The sequence below is a fragment of the Scyliorhinus canicula genome, chromosome 1 (assembly GCF_902713615.1).
Source record: "Scyliorhinus canicula chromosome 1, sScyCan1.1, whole genome shotgun sequence".
Taxonomy (NCBI): Eukaryota; Metazoa; Chordata; class Chondrichthyes; order Carcharhiniformes; family Scyliorhinidae; genus Scyliorhinus; species Scyliorhinus canicula.
The window spans coordinates 64,814,345-64,826,681 of record NC_052146.1 but is presented as its reverse complement, the minus strand read 5'-3'; the positions used below and the strand labels follow the sequence as shown (position 1 = coordinate 64,826,681).

At 49.7% G+C, this 12,337-nt stretch overlaps 1 protein-coding gene across 2 annotated transcripts in view; it reads left to right on the top strand.

Annotated features, from left to right (window-relative positions):
- The window catches only part of gatc (glutamyl-tRNA amidotransferase subunit C), a 32,012-nt gene that overhangs the window by 13,266 nt on the left and 6,409 nt on the right, over positions 1-12,337 (top strand). Inside the window, exons 1-2 of one of the 2 annotated variants that reach the window (XR_005460048.1) lie at positions 9,333-9,356; positions 9,958-10,061. Coding sequence is in view for 1 of the 2 variants with exons in the window: in XM_038791922.1 (XP_038647850.1) it covers positions 9,958-10,061 (104 nt within the window). In the remaining variant the exon portion in view is untranslated. Of the gene's footprint in view, positions 1-9,332; positions 9,357-9,957; positions 10,062-12,337 lie in introns of those variants that run through there. The other variant, XM_038791922.1, reaches the window with a different exon arrangement.

Here is a 12,337-nt window from a genome sequence, read left to right as displayed (position 1 = left end):
CAATGGAACTACTCAAAGGACATTATATCCGCCCAGTAAACCAAGTCTACGCCCGGCACCTACTGGCAACGAGACGGCAGAGCCCTGGTGAGTCACTAGACAAATTTTATCGTGTGTTCCTCGTGCTAGGGAGAAACTGCAGCTGCCCACAAGTTTCAGCGAACGAACATACAGAACTATTGATCCGGGACGCTTTTGTTGCGGGTATGCAGTCCCCGCAAATCCGAAACTGCTCGAAAAAGACAGTCTGGGCCTCAAGGAGGCACGGGCCCTCGCCGATTCACTGGACGTGGCCTACCGGAATGCCCGCGCCTACGCCCCCGACCGCGCGGTGGCCCCCTGGGCAGCGTGGAATCCCCCCCCCCCCCCCCCCCCCCAGCGGACTCGGAATCGCCCCAGGCAACCCCGCTGGGCCCCGTTGTTATTTCTGCGGGCAGGCAAAACACCCCCGACAGCGCTGCCCGGCCCATTCGGCAATGTGTAAGGGGCGCGGCAAGAAGGGCCATTTCATGGTGGTCTGCCTGGCCCGGGCGGTCGCTGCGGTTCCAGGCGGCGAGTGCGGATCACCGCTCCAACCCTCTCCGCGGGCCCCGAGCGGCCCACGAACATCACCAGCTTCCTCCCCCAGCGCCACTTGGGGCCCCCGGGCGCTGCCGACGCCACGTGCGGGGGATGGGCGCTGCCATTTTGTCCACCCCCAGCCATGTGCGACCAGTGGGCGCCGCCATCTTGGACCGGCCCCAAGGACCCCAGCATGGGTGACTACACACCACCCGAAGACGATTCCGAACATCTGCCACGTTTGGCATCGGTGACCTTTGACCAGCCTCGACCCCGCACCCTCTCCACAGCAACGATGACGGTATTCATCAACAGGCATGAGACGACCTGTCTACTCGACTCTGGGAGCATGGAGAGCTTTATACACCCTGACACGGTAAGGCGCTGTTCTCTTCCTGTCCACCCCGTCAATCAAAAAATTGCCCTAGCCTCTGGCTCCCATTCGGTTGCAATCAAAGGGTATTGTGTAGCGAACCTCATGGTCCAAGGGAGGGAGTTCAAGAATTACAGGCTCTACGCCCTCCCCCACCTCTGCGCAGCCATTCTCCTAGGGTTAGATTTCCAGTGTAATCTCCAAAGTCTAACCTTCAAATTCGGCGGCCCTGTACCCCCCCCTCACCGTCTGCAGCCTCGCGACCCTCAAGGTCGATCCCCCTCCCTGTTTGCAAACCTCACCCCGGATTGCAAACCCGTCGCCACTAGGAGCAGACGGTACAGTGCCCAGGATCGGACGTTCAGCAGGTCCGAGGTCCAGCGGCTCCTGAGGGAAGGGGTCATTGAAGCTAGCAACAGCCCCTGGAGAGCCTAAGTAGTGGTGGTAAAGACCGGGGAGAAGAATAGGATGATCATAGACTACAGTCAGACCATCTGGAAGCCATCAACAGGTTTACGCAGCTGGACGCGTACCCTCTCCCCCGCATATCCGACCTGGTAAACAGGATCGCGAAATACAAGGTCTTCTCCACGGTGGACCTCAAGTCCGCCTACCACCAACTCCCCATCCACGCGAGTGATCGCAAGTACACTGCCTTCGAGGCAGATGGGCGGCTCTACCACTTTTTAAGGGTTCCTTTCGGTGTCACTAATGGGGTCTCGGTCTTCCAGCGAGAGATGGACCGAATGGTTGACTGATACGGTTTACGGGCAACATTCCCGTACCTCGATAATGTCACCATCTGTGGCCACAACCAGCAGGGCCACGACACCAACCTCCGAAAATTCCTCCAGACCGCAAAAATCCTTAACCTAACGTATAACAAGGATAAATGCATGTCTAGCACCGACCACCTAGCCATCCTCGGCTACGTAGTGCGAAATGGAGTTATAAGCCCCGACCCGGAACACATGCGCCCTCTTATGGAGTTCCCCCTCCCCCACTGTTCCAAGGCCCTGAAACGCTGCCTCGGGTTCTTCCTCTTACTACACTCAATGGGTCCCCAACTACGCCGACAAAGCCCATCCTCTCATCCAAACTACTACTTTCCCCCTGTCGACGGAGGCCCGCCAGGCCTTCAGCCGCATCAAAGCAGAAATTGCAAAGGCCACGATGCCCGCCATCGACGAATCCCTCCCCTTCCAAGTCTAGAGCGACGCATCCAACGTAGCTTTGGCTGTCACCCTCAACCAAGCGGGCAGACCCGTGGCCTTCTTCTCCCGTACCCTCCATGCTTCCGAAATCCGCCACTCTTCGGTTGAGAAGGAAGCACAGGCCATAGTAGAAGCTGTGCGACATTGGAGGCATTACCTGGCCGGCAGGAGGTTTACCCTCCTCACGGACCAATGGTCGGAAGCTTTCATGTTCGACAATGCACAGCGGGGCAAGATAAAGAACGATAACATCTTGTGGTGGAGGATCGAATTATCCATCTATAACTACGAGATCCTGTATCACCTCGGGAAGCTAAACGAGCCTCCTGATGCCCTGTCCCGCGGCACATGTGCCAACGTACAAGTGGATCGCCTCCGAGCCGTTCACGAGGACCTCTGCCACCCAGGGGTCACACCTTTCTTCCATTTCATAAAGACCCGCAACCTGCCCTACTCCATCGAGGAGGTCAGGACAGTCACTCGGAACTGCCACATCTGCGCGCAGTGCAAGCCGCACTTCTACCGTCCGGAGAAAGCGCATCTGATAAAGGCTTCCCGTCCCTTTGAACGCCTTAGCATGGACTTCAAAGGCCCCCTCCCCTCTACCAACCACAACACGTACTTCCTCAACGTGATTGACGAGTACTCCCGCTTCCCATTCGCCATCCCCTGCCCCGACATGAGCACAACCACCATCATCAAAGCCCTCCACAGCATTTTTTCCCCGTTTGGATTCCCCGCTTACATACAGTGATAGAGGTTCTCTTTTATGAGTGACGAACTGCGCCAATTTCTGCTTAGCAAGGGCATTGCCTCGAGCAGGACGACAAGTTACAACCCTCGGGGTAACGGACAGGTCGAGAGGGAGAACGGAACGGTCTGGAAGACCGTCCTACTGACCCTACGGTCCAGGAATCTCCCAGTCCCCCGCTGGCAGGTGGTCCTCCCAGACACCCTCCACTCCATCCGGTCTCTGCTCTGCACTGCAACTAACCAAACACCTCATGACCGCCTCCTTGTCTTCCCTAGGAAGTCCTCATCAGGGACCTCGCTCCCGACCTGGCTGGCAGCCCCCGGCCCCATCCTGCTCCGGAAACACTTGCGGGCGCACAAGTTGGACCTGTTGGTTGAGAAGGTCCAGTTACTCCACGCTAACCCCCAGTAAGCGTACGTGGAGTACCCCGACAGCCGACAAGACATGGTCTCTCTATGGGACCTGGCTCCCGCCGGATCCCCCCCTTGCCACCAGCCACCCCACCCCCCACTGGCGCCCCTCACTGTCACCCCCTGCCCTGGACAACCGTTTTTTCCGCAGGCCCTGTCTGGACCCCCCCGCCCACCGCAGCTCTCTACAGACGCTCCCTTCACTGGCCAGTCAACCCCCCCACCAGCGCCAGCGAGAAGCCTGGTCGCCCCCTCCCTGGGTCAGACAACCTCACCAGCGCCATCTAGGGGTGTTGAAGCCGCTACGGGGACTGGATCCACGCTCCCGGAGTCACAGACGCCTGCACCTCCACCGACGTCTCCGCCGAAGCTCCGTCGATCGCAAAGGACAACCAAGGCCCCCAACCGTCTGATTGTTTCACTATGAACTGTATATAGACTTTTAATGTGTCATGTACATGGCCAATTGTGTAATTGTGAAATCGTGTTATGTTTTGTAAATAGTTATGGGCCAGGGGGCAGACGCAGTACGAAAGTACCGCAGTACCTCAACAGTCATACTACCAGTATGCTATTCAACCCGGACAGACCACCAGTTATGGTCAGGCGACCAAGTCACCCCCCCCCCCCCCCCCCCGGATTCTTTTTCAACAGGTGGTGAATGTGGTAGTATGACTAGAGGTATTACGGTAACTAGCAATGCCGAGTCTCCATTGGTGGAGAAGGCTCACTGCTCATTGGCCCAATGGTATGTAACACTAGTCACCCATTGGCTAGAGCTGTAAGGTAGCTCCGCCCTGTAAGGTGGGGTATAAGAGCCTGTGTGTTCCCCACAGCTTCCTTTCTGTAATTGAGCTGCTGGGGAAACATCTTGTGTATTAAAGCCTTCAGTTCGGACTACAACTTTGCTTCTGTGGCCAATTGATAGTGCATCAGTCTCGTAATAAAATACAAATTGCACCCAGCCCTGGGTCACCGTGTGGAGTTTGCACATTCTCCCCATGTCTGCGTGGGTTTCACCCCCAGAACCCAAAGATATGCAGGTTAGGTGGATTGGCCATGCTAACTTGCCCCTGAATTGAAAAAAAATAAATAATTGGGTACTCCAAATTTATTTTTTAAAAAGTACAAATTGTTGTGATAGCACGATTAAGTTTCCTTTCAGGGTTTAGACAGCCTGACAATTACAACCTGCCACACTATAACACCCTCCTAATTTATCTTTTGGCTTGATGCCCATGTTTCCTCAATGGTCAAAGCCTCATTAGGTAGTGTTCCTGCCTGCACAAATTGCAGGAAGAAGCTGTGGAAAGCTACATGATTTTTGCTGGTTAATCTCCAGCACATTTGGGGTCTATCCGCGGCATCTAAACTCTGGCCTTGGGTAATTGGGATTGAGCCTCTGGAGGGAGAGAGTATCTGCTGCATACTGTTCTTTGTGTGGTAATAAACAGGATTCCAAGAGTTGGCATTTCCCACTGATCGTAACATCACATAGCTGCTTAAAGTTCTGTTGAATTGGGAGATAATGTCTTGATGTATCATTTATTGCTTTGGGAAGAGCTGCTGGGAAATTTCAACTGTTGTAATCCAGGTATCTGTGGTTTTCACTTATCTTTTAACTTAATTTAATGACTTTATTGAATAGCTTGTAGATAAAGGACAATCAGTCTCTCAGAGTTTTGTTTGTCAGGACTTCTGGTGGCGGAGGCAGCAAGGCGCAGTGGTTAGCACTCCTATCTCACGGTGCCGAGGTCCTAGGTTCAATTCCGGCTCTGGGTCACTGTCTGTGTGGATAGATAGAGAAATACAGCACAGAACAGGCCCTTCGGCCCACGATGTTGCGCCGAACTTTTGTCCTAGGTTAATCATAGAATTTTGGACAATTTGTCATGGCCAATCCACCCAACCTGCACATCTTTGGACTGTGGGAGGAAACCGGAGTACCCGGAGGAAACCCACGCAGTCACGGGGAGGATGTGCAGACTCCACACAGACAGTGACCCAAGTCGAAATCGAACTTGGGACCCTGGAGCTGTGAAGCAATTGTGCTATCCACAATGCTACCGTGCTGCCCTTAAGAAGTTACCTACACTCCCTTATTCTACCCTAATCCAAGTACCTATCCAATAGCCGCTTGAAGGTCCATAAATTTTCCGACTCAACTACTACCACAGGCAGTGCATTCCATGCCCCCACTACTCTCTGGGTAAAGAACCTACCTCTGACATCCCCTCTATATCTTCCACCATTTATCTTAAATTTATGTCCCCTTGTAATGGTGTGTTCCACCCGGGGAAAAAGTCTCTGACTGTCTACTCTATCTATTCCCCTGATCATCTTATAAACCTCTATCAAGTCGCCCCTCATCCTTCTCCGTTCTAATGAGAAAAGGCCTAACACCCTCAATCTTTCCTCGTATGACCTACTCTCCATTCCAGGCAACATCCTGGTAAATCTCCTTTGCACCTTTTCCAAAGCTTCCACATCCTTCCTAAAATGAGGTGACCAGAACTGCACACAGTACTCCAAATGTGGCCTGACCAAGGTTTTGTACAGCTGCATCATCACCTCACGGCTCTTAAATTCAATCCCTCTGCTAATGAACGCTAGCACACCATAGGCCTTCTTCACAGCTCTATCCACTTGAGTGGCAACTTTCAAAGAACAATGAACATAGACCCCAAGATCTCTCTGCTCCTCCACATTGCCAAGAACCCTACCATTAACCCTGTATTCCGCATTCAGATTTGTCCTTCCAAAATGGACAACCTCACACTTGTCAGGGTTAAACTCCATCTGCCACTTCTCAGCCCAGCTCTGCATTCTATCTATGTCTCTTTGAAGCCGACAACAGCCCTCCTCACTATCCACAACTCCACCAATCTTCGTATCATCTGCAAATTTACTGACCCACCCTTCAACTCCCTCATCCAAGTCGTTAATGAAAATCACAAACAGCAGAGGACCCAGAACTGATCCCTGCGGTACGCCACTGATAACTGGGCTCCAGGCTGAATATTTGCCATCCACCACAACTCTCTGTCTTCTATCGGTTAGCCAGTTTGTTATCCAACTGGCCAAATTTCCCACTATCCCATGCCTCCTTACTTTCTGCATAAGCCTACCATGGGGAACCTTATCAAATGCCTTACTAAAATCCATGTACACTACATCCACTGCTTTACCTTCATCCACATGCTTGGTCACCTCCTCAAAGAATTCAATAAGACTTGTAAGGCAAGACCTACCCCTCACAAATCCGTGCTGACTATCCCTAATCAAGCAATGCCTTTCCAGATGCTCAGAAATCCTATCCCTCAGTACCCTTTCCATTACTTTGCCTACCACCGAAGTAAGACTAACTGGCCTGTAATTCCCAGGGTTATCCCTATTCCCTTTTTTGAACAGGGGCACGACATTCGCCACTCTCCAATCCTCTGGTACCACCCCTGTTGACAGCGAGGACGAAAAGATCATTGCCAACGGCTCTGCAATTTCATTTCTTGCTTCCCAGAGAATCCTTGGATATATCCCGTCAGGCCCGGGGGACTTGTCTATCCTCAAGTTTTTCAAAACGCGCAACACATCTTCCTTCCTGACAAGTATCTCCTCAAGCTTATCAGTCTGCTTCACGCTGTCCTCTCCAACAATATGGCCCCTCTCATTTGTAAATACTGAAGAAAAATACTTGTTCAAGGCCTCTCCTATCTCTTCAGACTCAATACACAATCTCCCGCTACTGTCCTTAATCGGACCTACTCTCACTCTAGTCATTCTCATATTTCTCACGTATGTGTAAAAGGCCTTGGGGTTTTCCTTGATCCTACCCGCCAAAGATTTTTCATGCCCTCTCTTAGCTCTCCTAATCCCTTTCTTCAGTTCCCTCCTGGCTATCTTGTATCCCTCCAGCGCACTGTCTGAACCTTGTTTCTTCAGCCTTACATAAGTCTCCTTCTTCCTCTTAACAAGACATTCAACCTCTCTTGTCAACCATGGTTCCCTCACTCGACCATCTCTTCCCTGCCTGACAGGGACATACATATCAAAGACACGCAGTACCTGATCCTTGAACAAGTTCCACATTTCACTTGTGTCCTTCCCTGACAGCCTATGTTCCCAACTTCTGCACTTCAATTCTTGTCTGACAGCATTGTATTTACCCTTCCCCCAATTATAAACCTTGCCCTGTTGCTCGCACCTATCCCTCTCCATTACTAAAGTGAAAGTCAGAGAATTGTGGTCACTACCTCCAAAATGCTCCCCCACTAACAAATCTATCACCTGCCCTGGTTCATTACCAAGTACTAAATCCAATATGGCCTCCCCTCTGGTCGGACAATCTACATACTGTGTTAGAAAAGCTTCCTGGACACACTGCACAAACACTACCCCATCCAAACTATTTGATCTAAAGAGTTTCCACTCAATGTTTGGGAAGTTGAAGTCGCCCATGACTACTACCCTGTGACTTCTGCACCTTTCCAGAATCTGTTTCCCAATCTGTTCCTCCACATCTCTGCTGCTATTGGGGGGCCTATAGAACACTCCCAACAAGGTGACTGCTCCTTTCCTATTTCTAACTTCAACCCATATTACCTCAGTAGGCAGATCCCCCTCGAACTGCCTTTCTGCAGCTGTTATACTATCTCTAATTAACAATGCCACCCCCCCACCTCTTTTACCATCCTCCCTAATCTTGTTGAAACATCTATAACCAGGGACCTCCAACAACCATTTCTGCCCCTCTTCTATCCAGGTTTCCGTGATGGCCACCACATCCACATGGAGTTTGCACATTCTCCCTGTGTTTGTGTGGGTTTTGCCCCCACAATCCAAAGATGTGCAGGGTAGGTGGATTGGCCAAGCTAAATTGCCCCTTAATTGGAAAAAAATAATTGGGTACTCTAAATTAAAAAAATTTTTTTTTGAAAAAAAAGGACTTCTGGTGGCAGCCATGAAGTGAATGGTTGTACATTTGGTGGGTCCCCTTTGAGGTGGAATTTTCTGGTCCTTCCTCACATGATTTGAGGGGTCTTTTGCTGTTTTGTATAAGTGTACCTGGAGGGGAGCGAGCTGAGAATATACCAGGACCTGAGTGTGGAGTTGCTCAAGCGACGGGCTGGTTACAACTAAAACAAGGCTACTCTCTACAAGGAGGGGGTGAAGTTGGGGTGCTGTATATCCTGCTCGTCTGTTCATGTGTCAGAACTGGATGTTTTATTTTGATACGCCAGAGGAGGCAAGGGAGTTTATGAGAGGCCATGGACTGGGAGGAGTGTGAGGACACTGAACTGTGGAGATGTTCAATGTGGAGAATGTGGGTGGATTGATAAATTTAATGCGAATGGGAGCGGAGAGTGCGAGTATGCTTTCTTTTATGTTTGGGTCTCTGGTGTGGGGAGATTTGGGGAAGGGGGTAGACAGAGGTGGCGACCATGCTAGTTGGTTGGTTAGTTAATGGGAGTGAAATCGGGGTCGACAGGAGTGGTGGGCGGCATAGTAGCACAGTGGTTATCACAGTTGCTTCACAGGTCCAGGTTCCCAGGTTCAATTCCCGGCTCGGGTCACCATCTGCACTTTCTCCCCGTGTCTGTGTGGGTTTCCTCCGGGTGCTCCGGTTTCCTCCCACAGTCCAAAAATGTACAGATTAGGTGGATTGGCCATGCTAAAGTGCCCTTAGTGTCCATAAAGGTTAGGTGGGGGTTACAGGGATAGGGTGGAGGTGTGGGTGTTCTTTCCAAGGGTCAGTGCAGACTCGATAGGCGGAATGGCCTCCTGCACTGTAAATTCTATGTCTATGTGAGGATGTGAGAGGTTCACTTTGATTCTAAAAGAAAAGCAGAATATTTTAAAAAAGGCGTGAAACTTTTAACAGTTGATGTTTGGAGAGACTTGGGCGTACTTTATAGAAGGCACAACAAGTTAGTGCGCAGGTACAGCAAACAATTAGAAAATGACCTGTTGATCTTTTTTGCACAGGACTGGATTACAAGGACAAGGAAATCTTGATACAGTTGTACAGGGCTTGCTAACACATTGAGGTGAGAACCACCTTGAGAACGGCGTACAGTTTTGGTCACCATAGCTAAAGAAGGATCTACTTGCTTTGGAGGCTGTAAAGCAAAAGTTCAATTGACCTCTGATGGGAGGCTGAGTAAATTGGGGCTATATTCTTGAATTTAGGAGAATGAATGGTGATCTCATTGAAACATATAGGATTGTGAAGGGGTTTGACATGGTAGAGACTGACAGATTGCTTCCCCTGGCTGAGGAATCTAGCACAAGGGGCGACCACCTCAGGAAAAGGGGTTGATTATTCAGGACTTCCCTCAGAGATTTGGGAATTTTGGGAATTTTCTATTCCAGAGACTGTGGATTCTTCATCCTTGAGCACATCCAAGGCTAGGATTGGTAGAATTGGGGAATCAAGGCACATGGGGATGGACAGGAAAGTGGAGTTGAGGCAGAAGATCAGCATGATCATATTGAATAGTAGAGCAGGATTCAGGGGCATATAGTCTACTCTTGCTCCATTTCATATTCTTATGGAGCTGTGTGTCACAGATCTGACCTGTCACAGATCTGAGAGATCCTAGGACCTTTTAATTCAACTTTCAAAACATTGCTTCTTTTTCTACACAGATCTTTGTACTTGCGTGTAGACAAGGTCACAGAAGGTTACTGTACAGAGGTGATCCTGAGCAATGCAAAGCACGTTATAGAGGAATACCTTGTTGCACCTCCAGGTAAATTCAGGCAGCATGAACACTGCAAATGTTTGGTGTTTTGGATTCATCGTGTGATATGAAATAAGCTTTGTTCCCTCTAGTTTTTCCCCCATTCTCACCTGAAGACATTAAAATTGATTTTCAGGGGCAGCACGGTGGCCTAGTGGTTAGCACAACTGCCTCACGGCGCTGAGGTCCCAGGTTCGATCCCGGCTCTGGGTCACTGTCTGTGTGGAGTTTGCACATTCTCCCCGTGTCTGCGTGGGTTTCGCCCCCACAACCCAAAAATGTGCAGAGTAGGTGGATTGGCCACGCTAAATTGCCCCTTAATTAAAAGATGGAAAATTATAGGCCAATTAGCCTAACCTCGGTTGTTGGTAAAATTCTAGAATCGATCGTTAAGGATGAGATTTCTAAATTCTTGGAAGAACAGGGTCGGATTAGAACAAGTCAACATGGATTTAGTAAGGGGAGGTCGTGCCTGACGAACCTGTTAGAATTCTTTGAGGAGGTGACAAGTAGGTTAGACCAGGGAAACCCAGTGGATGTGGTCTATCTGGATTTCCAAAAGGCCTTTGATAAGGTGCCACACAGGAGGCTGCTGAGTAAGGTGAGGGCCCATGGTGTTCGAGGTGAGCTACTGGCATGGGTTGAGGATTGGCTGTCTGACAGAACGCAGAGAGTTGGGATAAAAGGTTCTTTTTCGGAATGGCAGCCGGTGACCAGCGGTGTCCCACAGGGTTCAGTGTTGGGGCCGCAGCTGTTCACCATATATATTAATGATCTGGATGAAGGGACTGGGAGCATTCTAGCGAAGTTTGCCGATGATACGAAGTTAGGTGGTCAGGCAGATAGTGCTGAGGAAGTGGGGAGGCTGCAGAAGGATCTAGACAGTTTGGGAGAGTGGTGCAGGAAATGGCTGATGCAATTCAACGTGAGAAAATGTGAGGTCTTGCACTTTGGAAAAAAGAATCCAAGCATAGACTACTTTCTAAACGGCGAGAAAATTCATAATGCCAAAGTACAAAGGGATCTGGGAGTACTAGTCGAGGATTCCCTAAAGGTAAACATGCAGGTTGAATCTGTGATTAAGAAAGCGAATGCAATGTTGTCATTTATCTCAAGAGGGTTGGAATATAAAAGCAGCGATGTGCTACTGAGCCTTTATAAGGCTCTGGTTAGGCCCCATTTGGAGTACTGTGTCCAGTTTTGGGCCCCACATCTCAGGAAGGACATACTGGCACTGGTGCGTGTCCAGCGGAGATTCACACGGATGATCCCTGGAATGGCGGGTCTAACATATGATGAACGGCTGAGGATCCTGGGATTGTATTCATTGGAGTTTAGAAGGTTAAGGGGAGATCTAATAGAAACTTACAAGATAATACATGGCTTAGAAAGGGTGGACGCAAAGAAACTGTTTCCGTTAGGCGAGGAGACGAGGACCCGTGGGCACAGCCTTAGAATTAGAGGGGTAAATTCAGAACAGAAATGCGGAGACATTTCTTCAGCCAGAGAGTGGTGGGCCTGTGGAATTCATTGCCGCGGAGTGCAGTGGAGGCCGGGACGCTAAATGGCTTCAAGGCAGAGATAGATAAATTCTTGATGTCGCGAGGAATTACGGGCTACGGGGAGAATGCTGGTAGATGGAGTTGAAATGCCCATCAGCCATGATTGAATGGCGGAGTGGACTCGATGGGCCGAATGGCCTTACTTTCACTCCTATGTCTTATGGTCTTATGGTCTTAATTGGAAAAAATAATTGGGTAATCTAAATTTATTAAAAAAAAATTGATTTTCAACTTGCTTCCAGGGTTACAATTGACGTTTTAATTGGCTGCCTGAGATTTCATTTACATTTATTGAATATCTCTCCCATCGATTGTTTACTGGCCTCTTCTGACGTTATTGGGTAACGTGTTGTCACGTGAACCATGATAGTGAGTAGGAAGGCTTTCAGACATGTAGGAAAGGTAATCACCAAGTCTGATCCTGATCTCATGCAGTGCCTAAACATGAACAACAAGAACAGAGGCTGTTGTTATATAACAGCTGAGATGGGAGTTGGGGCCGGTTTTTCGTTTACATAATCTGGGGTAGCTGTTAAGACTTTAGCTGAGGTCAGTTAACTCATCATAACTCAGCGATGGAACTTGATCTGTGTGATCTGTGACATATGTAGAAACATAGAAAGAGGAGTAGGTCATCTAACCTCATTCAGTGAGATCGTGACTGATGTGTGAGCTCACTCCCTCTACCGTTGTCCATGTTCCTTAACATCTTTGGTTAACAAA